Genomic DNA, 17,976 nt, shown 5'->3' with positions numbered 1-17,976 from the left:
GGTTGGCGGGGAAGCCGGCAGGCGGCCGGGTTGGCGGGCAGAGCCGGCTCGAGGCCGGGTTGGCGGGCAGAGCCGGCTCGAGGCCGGATTGCGGGGAAGCCGGCAGGCGGCCGGGTTGGCGGGGCCGGGAGCAACGCGGACGATCGGGTCGCGGAGCCGGCCGGCCGGGAAGCTGGCGAGCGATGCAGGAGGAGGCGGCAGGGGGAGCAGGGGCTCAGGCGCGTCAGGGCCTGAGGCAAAGCGGACGGCGCGCGGAGCCAAGCACGGCGCGAAGCACGCGCGGGTGCGCCGGGGGATCCAGAGACGGACGGAGTAGGGAGGCGCTCGAGGAGCTCGTAGAGGTCCGGCCGGGCACGAGCAACGCGGCCGCGCGTACGAGCGCCTCCCCTGATGGCCAGGGGCGGAGCCAGAATTTGAACATAGAGGGGCGAAGAGGACAATGCATGTGCAAGAAATGCAAGACCAAAGTATATCGATTCTTAAATATAGCGTCGATTTCAAACAAACAAAGTCGATTTTTTCTTGCAATTACATTGAAATAGCTACACTTTTACTAGCTTAGATAGATGTATATCCACGCACAACAGGCCCATCAAACCATCAAATATCAAACTTTGCAGTGATTTCACTCCTAAAATATATACATGTCCATCTGCATTCTGATCCGTTGACCGAGTGGTTAAAAGAAATGGCTTCACTTGTTAGTTATCGGTGGTCTCTTCTTCCTCATGCTTTATGCAATTCTAGACTTATAGTTAGTGCAAAAACGGGTATACAATTTGTAATTGAATCTAACTAGTACAACCTTTGTCCCAAATTATTTGTCTTAAATTTATTTAGATACAAATGTATTTATAATACTAAACCATGTCTAGATACATCCATGTGTAAAAAAAATCTAAGACAAGTAATTTGATATGGAGGAAGTAGTTTGTATACTCTAAATGTAAAATAATATATTTATGTTGCATACCTCAGGTGGAGATTAGACAAGCCCACAAGCCGTGCTGTGAGAACCAAGAGGCGGAGATGTTTGCCAATTAGTAGATCAGCAAATGGTAGACCCATACCGGCGCACGGAATCCGCAGCTTGGTTAATCAGGTCGTCACTGATGCTGATGGTCTGCCGCTCGATTAAGCCTAGCTCCGCGGCGGCGGCGGCAGCGGCGGAAGGATCGAGATGAAGTTGTGCAAACAGATGTCAAAGCGATGTGTATTGTTCCAATCTCTACTTCTAATGGAGCAGTTGGTAGTCTCGCTTCCAGGTTTTTTTTCGTCCCACCACTTTCGTCTGGTTTTTTTCGTAGGTTAACGTCGTAGATTTTTTTCGTCGCCTCCCCCACTTCATCGGTTTATTTTCACTTCACCCTCTCACACAACGAAAAAAATTGAACGGATCAGAACTTTCCATACTAACGCAAATTATTTAGTAATGTCTTTATGTAAAAGAATCAATCACAATCAATCATAATTAATCTTCATAACGTTTGTTTCCTTCCGAATCACGTCTATAACTTTCCTTCCTTGTTTGGGCAGAAACTGTTTGGTAGCAGAGATTAGGAAGCTTCCTATGAGTGTAGTAATACGAAGTATTCTTTTTCTTGATGATTCGTTTCCATGCATGATGATAGTAAATTAGGCCAACATTCACCACTATTTATCAACGTCATCAATCGTATCCATTCCTAGCAGTTGGTAGTCTCGCTTCCAGATTTTTTTTCGTCCCACCACTTTCGTCCGGTTTTTTTCGTAGGTTAACCGTCGTAGATTTTTTTTCGTCGCCTCCCCCACTTCATCGGTTTATTTTCACTTCACCCTCTCACACAACGAAAAAAACTGAACGGATCAGAACTTTCCATACCGACGCAAATTATTTAGTAATGTCTTTATGTAAAAGAATCAATCACAATCAATCACAATTAATCTTCATAACGTTTGTTTCCTTCCGAAGCACGTCCATAACTTTCCTTCCTTGTTTGGGCAGAAACTGTTTGGTAGCAGAGATTAGGAAGCTTCCTATGAGTGTAGTAATGGGAAGTATTTTTTTTCTTGACGATTCATTTCCATGCATGATGATAGTAAATTAGGCCAACATTCACCACTATTTATCAACGTCATCAATCGTATCCATTCCTACCAGTTTTAAGGAAATCTGCTCGCTATGTCTTTTTTAAGGGGATCCGCTCGCTAAGTCATCGTCGCACGTTATTTTCACAAGCAATTCCCCTAAAAAAGGCGTGTGTATTGGTAGTTGAACGCCCGCTAGGTTTTCCGCATGTCCCATCCTCGCGCTGTGCCGCCGCCACCCGCCGAATTTCCAGCCGCCCAAGCCCGTTAACTTCGCCAGCCATCGGGTCGACTGCCCCCGCCCCAAACCCCCATCCCCGAGCACTAGCTATCGCCGCGTTGCCGCCCCAAGCTCCACGCCACCGGGAACGAATCAAGCGCCGTCCTGACACCGCCGTCGCCGGCCCAGCACCTCCAGCCTTGCATGGACAGCTTCAATATGCAGTCTCTCTTGTTGTCTCACCTTCTGCCAGCGCATGCAGCGGCGGGGTTGGACGCGTGCATGCTTGCTAGCTTGCTCTCCGTGCGTACGTACTTGCTCTGCGTGCGTCGCACCGGCCAATGCGCATGATGCGTGTGTGCCTGCTTTTCTGTATGTGTATGCCAGCGTGATGCGTGTGTGCGTTGCTGTGTGTGTACGATATAGATGGCCCGAGTGTGTGCATGTTGTGCTCTGCTCTCTGCTGATCTATGTGTTGGTGCTCCTGCTATATGTTCATGCCATACAAATGAAATTTCTGTTAATCTTCTGACATGTTGAGTTGGTTCTCTCTGTCTTCTGAGGGGGTGAATGCAAAGCAGTCTATTAAGCCAGGCACTATTGCTGAGCTAAATTGACAAAAAATATTGGTAGCCATAGTTGTAGTTTAAGTAGTAGCGAGTTGTCTGATATGTATAAAGAGCCCGTTGCAACTGAGCCCGTTGCTAAATTGACAAAAAAGGTCGCCGTTGTCATTTGATATGTATAAGAATATTAAATGTATTATTAACATGATTAATATTGAACTCTTAAAGTTAATGTGGCCCCATTGCAACGCACGGGCGTTCTTCTAGTAGATAAGTAATTTTCGAGGCCTGCTAGCAGTTCAAACCGATTATATACGTGGTCTGTGGGCTATCAATTGTGGGCTTGGGCTATTCAGCAGTAGTACGTACGTAGAGGTGTCAGGCCTGTGTGTTTGCTAATGACCAGATCCTCTTACGAATCCAACGTAGCAGCAAATCCTCTTACGAATCCAACGTAGTCCCCGCTGAGTTTCTTGAGGGGGGCCGATCAATAGGGGGGGTCTGGCCCCCGCTCGCCCCCTCCTGTGGCTCCGCCTCTGCTGATGGCGACAGGCGGACGAGCAAAGGCGTGCTAGTGTACATCCATTGTCTGGGAAGTGTACGGGGATTACTTGGGTAGTATCTGAATTTTGTCTGGAACTAGTATATGGCCATTATCTGGCTAGTGTATTGGCATGATACGGGAAGTGTGCAGGCAATATCTCGCTTGCATCTAGCCATTGCACGAGAAGTGTATGAGTGGAGGAACGACACGCAGCTCAGAGGGGAGCAGACGCGCGGCCGTGGATGGAAACGGCTGACCGAAACGAGGCGGCGCAGCGCGCGCGTGGACGAACGGCCGGCGTCGCCGCGGTGGTAACGAAGAGGCCGACGGCGAGGACGCGCCACCCCTCGCGGCCGCTCTGGGGGCGGGTCGATGTCGAGCCCCCGAGCGCTACCGGAGAGACGGCGCGACGCCGCGGCGGTGATGGCGAAGATGGTCCCGCCCGGACAACGAAACCAGCAGCAGCGTGGTAGCATGGTAGTAGTACCGCCCCACGGTGGGCGCCAACTGTCGTGGTATTTCTCACGGGGGGCTTGCGAGTCGACAGATGCCACAAGGGCTTAGTGTGTGGGTAAGACTGCTGCTGATAGGCCCGGGAGCGGGTATGCGAGTAGCACGCGGTGGTTTACCTAGCTTCGAAGCTCTCCGGAGAGATAATACTCCTACTGCTGCATGTCTGAGTGTATCTATCTAGGGTGTGCATCGGACAATACAAAGTGCTCCTGGAGCTGTATCTGGGATCAGTGCCAAGTGCATCTGATCCGGTATATGCCTATATGAGGCATGCTAGTGGCCGTGAGTGTGTGTGTGAGTGATTCCATGTGTGTCTCTTCCCGGATGGATGGATGGATGCTCATATATATAGTGTGGCTAGCTTATCATCTAAGCTAAGTGGTGGCATGGGCAAGGCATGGTGGGGTGTCATGCTTGTCCCCTGCGTCACTTCATAAATAGTGCCAAGGAACAAGTGATACTATACATGATGACTGAGATGACGCGTGAATAGTGCTCGGGTACATCCGTCTCGTCGGTGTCTTGTCGGTGTCGGGTCGGGCTGCAGTCGCAGCCGGCTGGTTGGCGCAGTCGGCAGCCGGCTGGTTGACGCAGTTGGCAGCCGGCTGGTTGGCGCAGTCGGCAGCCGGCAGGCAGATTGAGGGGCTTTGCTAGCCCCGATGTCTTGAAATATCGTCTTGCCGTCCTCGGGGTACCCGTGGTCGATTACTCCGACAACTTAATTAAACATAACGACTTAATTCTAATCTACTCGTCGTCGTCGGAGTCGCCGAGGTCCACGATCTCCCCCCTGTCGTCGTTGCCGTCGCCGCCGTCGCTGCTCTTGCCGCCGTCGTCCTAGTAGCCGTCGTCGCCCTCCTCCGGAGCCACCTGCGGCTGCACCGCTTCGATGGCCGCCGCCGCATCCAGTGCGGCCTGCAGCTCGGCGGCCTCTCTCGCCTCGGTGGCCTGCAGCTCGGCGGCCTCTGCTGTCGCCGCCGCGTTGAGTGCGGCCTGCAGCTCGGCGGCCTCTCTCGCCTCTGCGGCCGCCGCCGCGGCCGCCGCTTCTGCCTGCGACGCCCGCAGTGCGATGAGATAGCCGGGGCAGTCGTCGGGGTCGCCGTCCTCGCGCAGTGCCAACTGCTCCGGCGGGATCTCGACGACGGGAGGGGAGGCGGGCCGGGCGATGGCGGGAACCGGACGGCGGGATGAGCTCGGAGACGGTGCGGCCGTCGGAGGGGGACGGCAGGGCCGGCGCGGGGCGGAAGACGAGCCGCGCGCGGCAAACGACGAACCGCCCGGGCCCGACGACGAGCCGCCCGTCCGCAACTCCCGACGAGCCTGCGCGACGACGGCCCAGTAGTTCTTACCCTTCCAAAATCTCGCGCGGCCGACAATGTTCCACCGTCCGCCCTCGTGTTGGCGGAGCTCGTCCGGCGTCGCGCTGGGCCCCCTCGTCGGGTACCCGTCGGCGGTGATGTGGAACGCGCGAGGCAGACGACAACCCGGCGACACCATCATCCCGAGACGGATGAGCTCGTCTGTCTCCGGCGTGCCCAGGCTCGTCGGCCACGAGCTACCGCCGCCGTCGGACGCCATGGAGGCCACCGGGAAAGGGAGCTCGTCGGCGGTGGAGCAAAACGGTGGGTGGGGTGAGCGGGTCGAGGCACGCCGAGTGGAGTGGGGGAGGCAGACGGGGCGACGAGCGGCGTTTTAAAGGCAAGCGTCGGTGGGTGGGGGAGGCCGTCCGGTAGGTGACCGACGCCCGGCTTAACGCCGGCATTAATGGCGCATCGGGCCGGCGGCCGCGTCGGGAACCGCCCTTGACCGTCGCTTAGAAGGCACACAACGCCCCGTCCACACACGTCGCGTCGTGTTATTTTTGTTTTTTTCGTCCAGCCGACGCCACGTCGCCACGAGTACGTCGCTCGACAGGTCGCGTCGTTTTTTTTTCTCCACGTCGCCACGAGTACATCGCTCGACAGGTCGCGTCGTTTTTTTTCTTTGCTCGTCCTCGTACGTACGTGGACGGACGCATGTACAGGTAGTCGGCGTACAGCCCCGTCACGCGGGTACAACCCCGTCGCGCGGGTGGGTACAGCCCCGTCGCGCGGGCGGCGGCTTTTTATGTGCTGGGACGATCCTACCCTTTTTAATGAAGGGGTAGGGTGCGATCTCAGTCGTTGTTGTGTTTAAGGGGGTTGTACCGAAGAAGAAGTGTCTTTTTGCCTGCAAAGATGCTTTTCTTACGAAGGGAGCCTGGCTGTTTGCAAAGGCAAATACTTGACCACACGGTGTCGTTTGGCTGTTTGAGCCCGGAATGTAAATATGAGACGCTGTTTAGGTATCATCACCTTTTCGTCGGAGAAAATAACCACATCAACAAAGAGGCAGCACAAACCACAAACAAATGCCTACAAAGTACAAACAAACATAGAAGTTCTCCATACTCCAACTGTGAATACGAGCGGTCGGATGGATCATACTGATTTTCCAGCTTCTGATTCGGCGCATTCCAACAAGCACGGGCGATAAATCACATTAAAATACTTCTATTTTGAGGAGCGGGGGTGTTGCAGAAAATGACGAGGCATCATACGTCCGCCAGGACTTCATAAATCCCATTCCCTGTCTGTCGTTGCCATTGCCACGGCAACAGCGAGCAATTTGCTGGAGCACATTCGCTATGTGGGTCATCAGCGGATTAGAGTGGGTAAATGGAGACGCCCTACACGCTTCTGTAGTCAATGGCAGTGACTTCTTCCTCAGGAGCATCAAGATCATTGTACCTGCAAGCAGGATCGAAAACAGGTTATGCGATACTCATGGAACGGACAAGTGCAGAGTGGAAATAGATTCAATATTATTTTTACAGAAGAAATTGCTTCCACAAGAGTGAGAAATACAACAGAGTGATGACAACTCCCCAGCCTCAATAAAAATGCATGATGCCAAACTAGTAGAGAGTACAAATTCTGCTAAATGAAGAATGGTCGGTTGTTAAGTATACAAACATACAAGGGCTGAAGATAAAATTCAGCATAGCAACAAAAGAGCCGTTACATGTAACACAAAGCACCTCAATAAAGATTTTGGAATCTTGCTTATCTAATCCTTGAGAAAGTACAGGAAACTAGAGGAGTATCACTGACCTTCGCAAGGGACGAGGATCAAGCGGAAAATGCGGATACATGGGCATCATTGGTTCAGGCATCAAAGGTTTCTTCCTACGCTGAGCACCATTCGGTCTTGGGGGTCTTTGCTCTCGCATCATTTGAACAGCCATATCTGGTGGCATAGGAACAAATGGTCCCAATAGGCTAAAACAAGGCAACCAATGTTAGCACTCTGCCTGCACTTCATATGCCTTTTCGTAAAAAGAAAACAAGTGAATTAATAGTCTATCAGCATAACATAACCTACCCAGCACCAGGCACAGGGATTAGTAGTGTTGGAGGGGCGTCAGGGATAAGTGGGGCATTTGAACCCTGCTCATCAAAAGCGCCTAATGCCTGCTCATCTGCTATTCTTCTCATTCTGCCGCTGTCCTGCATATAGGACATGGGGTATAAAAAAAATTGTAACACTGCAGCTTTATCATTTCAATAAACATGACTACTGATTTGCGTGCAATTTCAATGAAGGCGAAAATGGCAATGCAAAACACAAGCAAAAAGGTCACCGGGGTTGTGATGAAACTTGAATACTATCACAAGATACAAGAAATTAAAAATTTGCAGGAAGTAATATGTAAACTTCATAAACCATAAGAATAACTAATTGTTAACATTTTCTGGTAAAAACTGGTTACAAGTAAACTTCAGGTAACCAGACATGGGAGGCAATCTTCTCTTTTACATTGACCTTTTGCTATTTTGACAACACAATGGTATGCAGGAATAAGTAGCTACTCCCTCCGTCCCATAATGTAAGACGCTTTTTGACACTACACTAGTGTCAAAAAATGTCTTACATTATGGGACGAGGGAGTACTTTATTTCTTACTTCCTCCTTTCCAAGATATTTGAAGTTATAGGTTTGTCCTAAGTCAAACTCGTAAAATTTTGTATAAACTTGATCAAACTTAAGGAAGTTTGACTTAGGATAAACCTAGAAATTTTGGAATGGAGGGAGTATCTATGAACAGCACCTGTCCTAATTTCTTGTATGTATTCCAAGAAAGTCTGAATAGATAGCTAAATGTACCAGGCCACTAAATAACTAAATGATGCAAAGATTCTTACTTGTTCAGATTGCTGCATAACTGGCTTTCCACCTGGGGCATTTGGATCACTGCACCCAAAAGAAATTACATGAGAAACATCACCTTTTAACACGTTTGAAAATTGTTTTAGCTTTAGTTTAATCTGATTATACTGAAACATACTTCATGTAATTTTGGAAATAGATATCATCTTGGACTCCCAAAGTTAACACAGAGACCAAGTCAGGATGCTTGAGCTTTAGATGCTTGTGAACAAACTCAGGAGCATGGAAAACTTTTGCACACCCCATGGCTCCACACCCATACTTATAGCCATAATTCTCATCCACAATTTTCTTGACATAAGGTGTCAGAGCTTCAACAGTTGCTGTATCAATTTTGTCCTTGGCAGTCAATACAACTAGAGGATCCTCGCCATTCACCAGTCTTTCGTGCCAGAAGGAATCCAGTTTTTTCTCCCAATCAGCAGCACTGATGTTAAACGCATCAGCAATTTTGTTGTCAGCTCTCACATGACGAAAACCAGTTGCGTTTCTCCTCTCAGACATGCCATAGTAATCAACACCATGGACACGCCATAAGTAGGTAAGGAGAGTGTCAAGGAGCTCAACACCATCAAGGCCCTTGACAGTAGTTAAGCTCCGGATAATGACTAAAGGCCCTGCGGATCCAACATGTGATCTGTCATCATCTGGCTTGCCATGATCACCACCAATTGACAGAATGTTTCCAACAATACCCTTTTCCATGTCAAGCTTTCGCACTAAAGCTAGAGTTTGATCTATGTCAGCTTGAATTCGTCGATACTTTGAACTGACTGGATGAGCTTTCGGAGCAGTCGAAAGTGGTCCAGGTTCTTTTGGGGGACCTCTTCCATTCTTTCTTCTCTTGTTGCCATAATCTTCACCATTCCCAGAGCTTCCATAGTTGACATTCCCTGATTTGCTTGATCCATCAGCAATCATTCCAGGACCACTGGACCAAGACAATAAGGATATCAGCAAAACTGGCAAAATTGTGCAATATATATAAGACAAAATTAGATAGGATTAGAGATGCATCTCACAGGTCCAAAGTTCCACTTCGCAAATCAAGAATTAAACTCTTCGCTGCAGCCTTGCAAAACTCATTCCTCCTGAGTTAACAAAATAAGACATGCCAATGATCAGCAAAACTCAACTACCAACAAGAAAAGCTCAACTAAAAATAAGTACTCCCTCTGTAAACTAATATAAGAGTATTTAGAACACTAAAATAGTGATCTAAACGCTCTTATATTAGTTTACGGAGGGAGTAGAAAGCATACATAAAAATAACACATACAACTGTTTCATCTAGTCATGAAGTGTTACAATCATTTTTGGTGGTACTCAACACAGATCGGAGTACCAAAATTTGTGACAGTAAGCAAACTATTTTCAGAAAGAGAGGTAGCAAGTGTTTCACCTTTCAATAACAGATAATAAGCTTGTTGGGTGGTACTTCTCTTTCAACCTGCAATTACAGTCAAATGAAAGAACAAACCATTAGTTCCTTGAGAGCGTAAAGCTAACACCTCTAGATGAAAACATTTTAACATACCTAGTATCATCCTTATGGAGATCAAAATAGGCATGTTTCTGTGTAGTAATGTATGCTGTCTTGTATTCTTGGTACCTTGTTAACCATGGAAGGTTTAATCAGCCAATTAGGTGGTTCTCAACTGAAAGTGGTTCTAGTACCAATAGCTCAAAGTAAACTTCTGTTCGATTCTGTTGATTACCTGCTCTCAGCTTCAGCTGGTGAAACATCATCTTCAAGAGCTAGGATAAACTGTTTGTACGTCATTAATCCTTTTCTGAAAATATTCAGAATCATATATAGTCACATGCAGTGCAAGTATCGCCTATCAGGGATTCAAAATGGAAACAGAAGTAACCCAAGAGAAAGAAAAAGATAAACAATATACACATGGCTTGAGAACTTAGGAACTAACATTATAACATACTAAGCAGATCAAACCTATCCGTTATAAGGCAACAATTTCTATACCTTTGGGTTATATCTTGAACCTTACTGGAAGCACCATAGCCAGAGTTAGGCCCATCTGAAATACAAGCAAGTAATACATGATGTGAAAACGCATGAAGCTTGTGTGCTAACACTAGCTGTTGTTTCCTTCTGCATAAGCAGGCTGGTAGTAGAACAGATTAATTCACATGCTTGATACTAAGAATTGTAGATGTTCGAGACTAGTGGTAAGCCTAGAAGTAATAGAGCATATCATGCTGACACCACAAGTCTTCCATTTTCCTTTTCCTAAAGGGCACTAACAAAATTAGTGATGTTGACTCCAACTTGTCAAACGCTTATGAACTAGTAACTAGCATACACTTGATTGATGGGAGCAGTTGTTCAACCTAGGAAGCCCACAAGTCAAGCTTTAGTTGTAAATTCTTTTCTGAGGAACAGCTTATAAGTTATAAAATAGATACTGTGCATGGTGTACAAACTGTACAGCATCATGCATTACAACACCATAGTGTGCATAGTGCACGAGACTGAGGAGCTGACAAAATGTACAACACCATCACATTGCCCACATACGGATTATCAAACACGAGAAAAGCTTAAACCCTCACAAGCCTTTCAGGTCACGTGCTTGAGATCGAAGGCCGTAGGTGAGTGCTCCAAGAGCGAGCAGCTCAACTGACAGCCAAATCACACATGATAGTTACAAGTGTTTGGGCACAAGAATGACAGATGGCAAACAAGTTTTTCATTGACCTCAAATCAAACCCACATGTTTCGAGGTGAAGGTGGATCAGCAAGGTCTGACAGCTTAGTCTCGACCAGGCCAAGCTATCGCTTCACTATCTCAAAACAACCCACAGGCCGAGAACCCTCAAAACTCTGTTTCGCCGATCACGCGAACTTGTCACAGACAGAGACAGAGCGAATCAGGTTGGAAATGCATGCGACCAAGACGTGAAAGCTCATCAGAGTCGGCTCACCTGGAGCGCGATGCCCGGCGAACCTGCCACCGTCTCCGCCGCGCTCGTACCTACACCAAGCGCCGGCCAGGCACGCCCAGAAACACAGAGGTTAGCTTAGAACGGCACGGCGCGGAAGGGCACAAGTCCCGAAGCCTCACCTCCCGCCGCGCGGTGGGCTGCGTCGGCCAGCCCCATCGTCCCTTCGAGGCCGCTTGGGCGGGTCGGGAGACGGCGACCTCCTCGGCGGGGAGCGGTGCCGCCTCTTCCCGTCGTTTGATCGCGAAGGCGACCTCCGCCGCGGCGGGCCCATGATTTCTGCGGGGCTGGAGCTCCTGGAGGAGCGCGACGAGTCGCTCTCCAAGCGGTAGGTGACGCGCACGGGGCGGGAGGAGCCGACGGGGGGAGGTGGCGGGAGCGGCACGTGCACGCGCTCCGGCGACGGCTTCCCGCGTTGGCGTGGCGAGCGCGAGCGGCGCCGCGCGCCCTGGCCGCCTCCGGGGCTGGAGCTCCTCCCATCGCTGCGCGGCGAGTCGGCGTCCATGCGGTGGCCGGCGACGCGCTCGGGGCGGGACGAGCCGAGCGGGGGAGGGGGAGGGAGCGCCTGCGCCTGGGCCTGCGCGGCGCCCTCCGAGCGGGAGGCGATGGCGTCGACGAGGCGCACGGGGCGGGAGGAGCCGAGCGGCGGGGGCGGCGGGAGCGGAGGGTCGTCGTCGGCGTCGGCGTCGGCTTGGTCGGCCCACGAGCGCGCGGGCCCGGGCCGCGCGTGGCGATCGCCGGGCGGCGCGGCGAAGAGCGGGCGGACGGGCTGGTCTCCAGGAGAGCGCGGGGCGTCCCACGTAGGCCACATTGGCGCGGGAGCACGGGGAGACGCCTCGCGAGGGGTTCGGGCTGTGACCGGTACGGCCGGACGGCGCGGCGGCCGAGGTTTAGCAGGCGGAGAGGAGAGGCGTGGGGAAGAAGAAGTGGGTGAGAGAGAGAGCGGGGGAGGGAAAAAGCTGCAGAAACGGCAGGGGTGATCACGCACACAGCGTCACAGCACACCACGCCGTGCGCCGCGGAGGGGTGCCAGGCTGTAGCGTCTGGGGTGGATTTCGTGCGGGCCGCGTCGGGCTAACGGGCCTGGGCTGGGCCCGGTGGCAGAAATTGCATTGGGCCTGCTTGTTCGATGCTTCCAGAGCACAGGGCAAAACGAACCAGCCATGCTGAAGTAGGCACCAAACGCTGCCAGAAAAACGATTTGCGATATCGGATGCCATAACGCCGATCCAGGGAACACATCAAGAGGCAGGAGGAAATCGGCTGGAGTCAATGGAGGGATCGCATTGTACTCCAGCATATACAGTCACTTGTATGCACTGTATTTATCATCACCATCTAATCTGAACAGAAAACACCCCGTCGTCTCTACCAGTTCTCAAAATATGAAGGGCAAGAGGCCTACACAGTGAATGCCATGAATGTTACAGTATGGACTATACATACATGCAGAAAAGCTCTCCTCTGCATTCCAGAGCATACATTTCATCCGGTAATCAGTAGTCTTACTGTGTAACCCCTGATTGTGTGACCATATGGTACTGTTTCTCGTCTCAACACGAGAGAATCACTGATGGCGAGATATGGTGCATGTGACTGTACATGGGGATTGGGGAGGGAAGCTACTTGAGTTTGATGGCGACGAAGGGTTCGGAACCTGACGGCGGGAGCGGTGCCGGCTCTCATGAGCAATCGAGTTCGGAGCTCGCCAGCCTCCGCTTCAGCGACTCGTTTTCCTTCCGGAGCTTCATGACCTTCTGCTTCAGCGACTCCACGTGCTGGACCGAGACGGAGTCCCTTTGCTGCTCTGCATGCTTCATCTTGAGAATCCTCACTGGATCAAAAAAAGAAGATCAAATTGCTGTCAAGAAGTGGTTAGGTTAACTGGCACAAGAAAGCGTGAACGGGCAACCCAAAACTGTTTAAATCTGCACGGTTGACAAAAACACTTGTTTATTTGGCCCACCAGTCCAGATTACACTTACGCTCATTTTCTGCAGTTTTAAGCTTCCTTTGCGTGTCGTCTTTCTCCTCTTGTTCCACCATGATTACATCGTGCAAATCCTGGATATCGTTTTTATCTGTAACAGGAGCAAAGGGGGTGTTTACATTATCAGAGATAAGAGACGATGATCCAAGGGATCAGCACGGAACGCAAGTTTAGAGCATTACACTTCATATGTACTTCAGCAGTGACCTGCTCCAACTTGCTACCTAGCATGTCGATGTGAGCTTTATGAGCACCCAGGTCCAACTTGAGTTGTTTTATTGCAGCCTCATCAGCAGCTTGCTGAACAAGAGCACAGCTGGTTGCAGCGGAAGTTAGCTCTTCAGTTTTCACAAAACAATCAACAGGATGATTTGATCTGAATCCCCAGCTTCTCGCTACAGTAATATGTCACCTCCCATGGAACGTTTCTTTACCTGAGTTTGCTCTCCAGGGCATTGCAATTCATTTCATTGTCATGCTTAAGTTGTTCGATCTCCCTCTTATGCTCCTGTTTGAATATAAGATTCATGTTAGATTGATTTTATGGATTAACTGGATGCTTGGAAGCAGTTAACTACCTCTTCCATGGATAGCAATCTGCTATTTGCTTTTCCTAATTCTTCCTTCAGACCTTGAGCTTCTGTGTGATATTTAATCTGAATAAAATCAATCATATCAGAAATAGTCCATATTTTGATGGGCATGATTTTATTGCATATTAAAACCTAGTACCTTGCCCTATAGTTAAACTTCATATATTGTCAGCTTTCAAGCACAAACAGGAAAACAATCAGACCAAATTGTACAATTCGTGGCTGGGCATCCACGTTGTTCCTCTTAGCTGCGAGATTGTAGCCTCCAGCACTATGTACCTTTTCTCTGTTTTTCTCTCCCTCTGACCCCATGTACTTCTGATGCTGAGCACTTTGTAACACCTTCACGATCGCAATAAAGGTTCAGGCAGGCGTAAGCCCGCCGTTGACGCGTCAAAAAAAAATTGTACAATTCATAAGTTAATAGAATGGACCAGAATATCCACAAGAATTATAGTCCTCCCATGAACTCAATCTCACAAGTGTAAAGGACAGCAAACAGTCTCGAGCTAAGACCATCAACTTAACAGATTTCATCTACATCCACTAGTTGACGACTGACGATGAAAACTAATTTAGTTATTTCATCATCTTATAGTATTATAAATTCACCAGCCTTGGAAAGCAGACAGTTGCGTAGCATTGTAACTGCACATAGCATTACAGCAAGTAGCAAACTACCTGGTTGGTGAACTTGAATAAAGTTTCAGTGTACAGCCTCCTTAACCGCTCATTATCTGCGCAACAGAAAAAAACTCAATGCTTCTTCCAACCTCAGCAAGCAATGGAAATTATCACCTGTTACATGATTTACATTAACAGGAAAGCAAAAAAAAAAAGCTGGACTGGATTGTGGAAGAATGCTGGAATTTCAGTTAAACCTTTCTTGAGATCTGTTATATGCGACTCAAGAGCTTCACGCTTCTTGGATTCAGAACTGCAGCTCACTCTTAAAGCCTGGACCTCAGCTAGTGCATCTTTATACCCCTGTTCAGAATAAAGAGCCAGTAAACAACAGAAGATCAACACAGCACAGGAAATAAATACTTGGATACAGATCATTTTTTCTTAGGCAATGAAAACTGTTAGATTAGAAGTCAGTGGCAACACTTGAGTTCTGGAAGCAGCAGAATTTGCAAAATCAGTCTCTCCTGCCCCACAGAATTTATTGGGGACTTAGGAATTGAAATAGCATCTCAATCCAGGAATAATTTGCAGTGGGTTCGACGGAGAATCGAGCGCTGGAGTTGAACTACTGTGGAAATTTCCCCGCACAGCAGCATCTCTCCATGTCAATGGGACGAGACGCTCCTCGGCATAACCAATCAGCTAGCACAATCCGCAGCATTGGCCAAAAATGCAACCATACGGGAAGGGAAGCTGCTACCATCAAAGACGCAAAATGCTCTCGATTCCCCCAATGCCGTCGGAGACAATCTATTCGGCGTTCTCCATCTCGTAGGCATTTCGTCTAACACCTGAGCGTATGTGTGTTGGCGTTCCCCCGGAAGGTTCGGAGATTGCTGCGACGGCTCGAGCTCTTCGGCACCTGAACGTGGCGTTGATCCAACCCCAAAATCCGAGACGGACGGGGTGCAAGCGAGGCGCGAACCAGCGGGAGCGGGACGGTGGTAGGGTGGGATGCCGCGGTGCGGGGCTACTGACCTGGGAGAAGCGATGGAAGTTCCGGAGCAGCGACTCCAGCTCCCCGTCCCCCGCCGCCGTCGTCGCCGCCGCCGCAGCCGCCGCCATCGCCGCGCGTCACCTGTCCTGGGCTCCCCGCGTTGCTCTTGCTCTGGTCGTGGGTGGTGGTGGGACGCGCCGGCGAAAATGAAAATTAACCAAGCCTTACACTAACCCCTCTGACGAAAGTAAAAATTATAAACAGACCCAAATGGATTTCTTTTAGGGGTGAATGGATTTCTTTTGTGGTGTCAAATTGATTGTCGAATGTCACGGCTCATACATTAGCGCAATTATGTGCGAAAATACATAGCTGGACACGAGAACATCTGCTCCTGGATGAGCAGTAAATTAAAATAAGGAAATTTTCTGTGGGCGTGCAAAGATTATGACAATGTGACATAGGAGGAGCTCGGGACACAAAAAGCAAAATCAATGTTCCAAAACCAAAAATTCTAAACCTTTCTTGAAACTCTGTTTTCTTGTCCAGAGCCCCTACGATGTCATATCGCCACAAATTTTTACATACACCTAAAAAACTTGTGCACCAAAACATTCTCCTCAATTGTGTGCTACTTATGATTTTATCCTGTGCAATGTAACTTATTCGAGGAACTCTTTGTAGTGAATTTTTGTGACCAATAAAGAGTGACATTCTCTAAAAAAATATTACATTGGTAAAAAGTTCCACCATACAATATTCAGGTGGGTAATAACCTTGGAACCCTCCTTTATTCTAATTTTGTTTTTTTAATCTTGCCATTAAAGAGGTTTTCATGTGGTGTAAAATTTTCAATCAAAGGAGCTTTTGGACCCCATTTTCATGTAAGAAAACAGAGTCTTGTACAAGAAGAAACATCATCGGCCATATATATACCCCCAAAGCCTACAGAGCATGCATCCAGGGTGAAAAACTAAAAGAAAATGAAACTTAACTAGGGGAGATACATTGCCCTTTCACATCCCGTGACTACAAGCTATAGGAGCATAACCACACACAGTTGAACTCAACCTAGAGCAGAGACTGTATATTATAGACCATGCAAGAGAAAGCAGTGGAACAAAGTAGTAAAGCCCAAAATCATTTTCACGGGTAGACACATATCCCGTTGACCGTAGACCTCTAGCATATGCTCTTTCTTGAAGATTTCACTCGTCACTTGAGCAAGTCTTCTAGACACCATCACAACTTCTTTTTTGCAATCCTCTTTTCTATAGTATAAGATTAGTGGGGACATTAAGAAGTATACTTGAAAGCAAGATTTGTTTCATGTTTTCCAAATAGTCCATAAAAGTCCAGCAACCCCTAAAGAGATTATAGCTATATCCTTGCCAATATATCTATACAACCAATTCTGTCATACATCAAGAGATTATAGCTAGATAGTCCATAAAAGTCCGGCAACACCTAAAGAGATTATAGTCGGATTTGGGGGTTTTGGAATTTCCCAAAGCAGCCCCAATAACATTCCGTAAAAACCTAGCCAATGAGCAAGAAAAGAAGAAGTGATCATTACTCTCTTCATTGTCACGGAACTCAACTTCCTATTTCATGTCCACTCTTTGTTACTCAGTTTATCTTTGGTCAGAACCCCGTTTTTAGTAACAAGCCAGGAAAAGGCTTTAACTTTTAAATCCATTTTCATCCTCCACAACAACTTGTCGGGGGGAGACAACATGTCTAGCAACGATGTAATGATAAAGTGATTTAACTGAGAAAGTACCCAAGATTGTACTATGTACCCCACCCCCACCCCCAAATCCAATTGATGCAATGCGGGAGTAGGGTTTTACCTCGAGAGCAAGGGCCCGAACTTGGGTAACTTTGCTCCTTGCTTCCCATCTAGGATTTCCAGCTAGTTGCGGTACCCTAACGCGTCTATCGGAATATACATCCACTATAGGTGATGTGATCAAAACAATGTGTATCTCAACAACGCATGATGTATCTGAATCAACAAGTTGTACCTTTGGTGGTACCTTGTTGCAACAACTTAGATGGTGTAGGTGCCGGTGATGGTGAGCAAGAGCTGGAGTCGTTGTGGTCGTAGTGGTCTAGCACAAATATACATATCAGTAATGAAACGAGGAATATATTGAAATCTAGACCGAATGTCATGGTTCAATCCATTGAAAAATTTATTCTTTGTCCTTGGATTCGTTTATCTCAAAACAATGCATATACAATTTCAGTAGTTGAGAGTAAGCACAACCCGGGCTCAAAATCGCATTTCTGACATGTTCCTTTTTTACCACTAATGTAGAATTTCTATATTTTGTTTCGTCTGTGTGGTACCCTCATAATGCGCTCCATGGCCTACTAGCATGGTCAACCTTGACACTGTGAGTGGTTGAGTGTTAATCTAGTGTATTATGTTAAATTTGGCCCAAATAATGTTAAATATTATGTGTTTATGTAAAGAAATAAATTTGGCTGGGAGAGGGGGGCAATAGTCCTCTAGTTAATTCTATGCTATAGCTCTCGTGGGTGATGCAGAAGAGCAACAAAGAGCGGACATATTCCGCACACAAAAGGTTTTGGGTTCCTTGACAAAGTGGTGCTCAAAACCAAAGACACCAACTCC

The 17,976-nt window shown here is 48.3% G+C and overlaps 2 protein-coding genes across 2 annotated transcripts; both read right to left on the bottom strand.

Moving 5' to 3' along the window:
• Positions 1-6,286: 6,286 nt before the first annotated feature.
• On the bottom strand, positions 6,287-12,041 carry LOC123130368 (serrate RNA effector molecule). The gene is made up of 12 exons (XM_044550282.1): positions 11,248-12,041; positions 11,108-11,157; positions 10,146-10,200; positions 9,877-9,951; positions 9,696-9,770; positions 9,561-9,608; positions 9,181-9,249; positions 8,277-9,089; positions 8,134-8,182; positions 7,313-7,437; positions 7,042-7,209; positions 6,287-6,678 (listed from the first exon to the last, which is right to left on the bottom strand). The coding sequence occupies exons 1-12, from the start codon at positions 11,934-11,936 to the stop codon at positions 6,618-6,620; spliced, it is 2,277 nt and encodes a 758-aa protein (XP_044406217.1). The 5' UTR covers positions 11,937-12,041; the 3' UTR covers positions 6,287-6,617.
• A 423-nt stretch (positions 12,042-12,464) lies between these two features.
• LOC123130367 (protein At-4/1) lies at positions 12,465-15,555 on the bottom strand. Its single transcript, XM_044550281.1, has 8 exons — positions 15,374-15,555; positions 14,590-14,695; positions 14,390-14,445; positions 13,694-13,771; positions 13,550-13,623; positions 13,298-13,431; positions 13,111-13,206; positions 12,465-12,959 (listed from the first exon to the last, which is right to left on the bottom strand). The coding sequence occupies exons 1-8, from the start codon at positions 15,458-15,460 to the stop codon at positions 12,808-12,810; spliced, it is 783 nt and encodes a 260-aa protein (XP_044406216.1). The 5' UTR covers positions 15,461-15,555; the 3' UTR covers positions 12,465-12,807.
• Positions 15,556-17,976: the final 2,421 nt, after the last annotated feature.

This window comes from Triticum aestivum, chromosome 6A (genome assembly GCF_018294505.1).
Source record: "Triticum aestivum cultivar Chinese Spring chromosome 6A, IWGSC CS RefSeq v2.1, whole genome shotgun sequence".
Classification (NCBI taxonomy): Eukaryota; Viridiplantae; Streptophyta; class Magnoliopsida; order Poales; family Poaceae; genus Triticum; species Triticum aestivum.
The sequence above is the reverse complement of the archived record's forward strand: the minus strand, read 5'-3'. Positions and strand labels throughout refer to the sequence as shown.

What these genes read in the sequence shown, in the direction of transcription:
- LOC123130367 (XM_044550281.1), bottom strand. Translation starts at nt 15,460, where the DNA reads ATGGCGGCGGCTGCGGCGGCGGCGACGACGGCGGCGGGGGACGGGGAG. An exon ending in ACTTCCATCGCTTCTCCCAG is followed by an intron (nt 14,696 to 15,373) that starts GTCAGTAGCCCC and finishes TATTCTGAACAG; the next exon opens with GGGTATAAAGATGCACTAGC. An exon ending in GATTGCTATCCATGGAAGAG is followed by an intron (nt 13,624 to 13,693) that starts GTAGTTAACTGC and finishes ATATTCAAACAG; the next exon opens with GAGCATAAGAGGGAGATCGA.
- LOC123130368 (XM_044550282.1), bottom strand. Translation starts at nt 11,936, where the DNA reads ATGTGGCCTACGTGGGACGCCCCGCGCTCTCCTGGAGACCAGCCCGTC. An exon ending in TATTTCCAAAATTACATGAA is followed by an intron (nt 8,183 to 8,276) that starts GTATGTTTCAGT and finishes TTTTGGGTGCAG; the next exon opens with TGATCCAAATGCCCCAGGTG. An exon ending in GATCCTCGTCCCTTGCGAAG is followed by an intron (nt 6,679 to 7,041) that starts GTCAGTGATACT and finishes TCCTGCTTGCAG; the next exon opens with GTACAATGATCTTGATGCTC.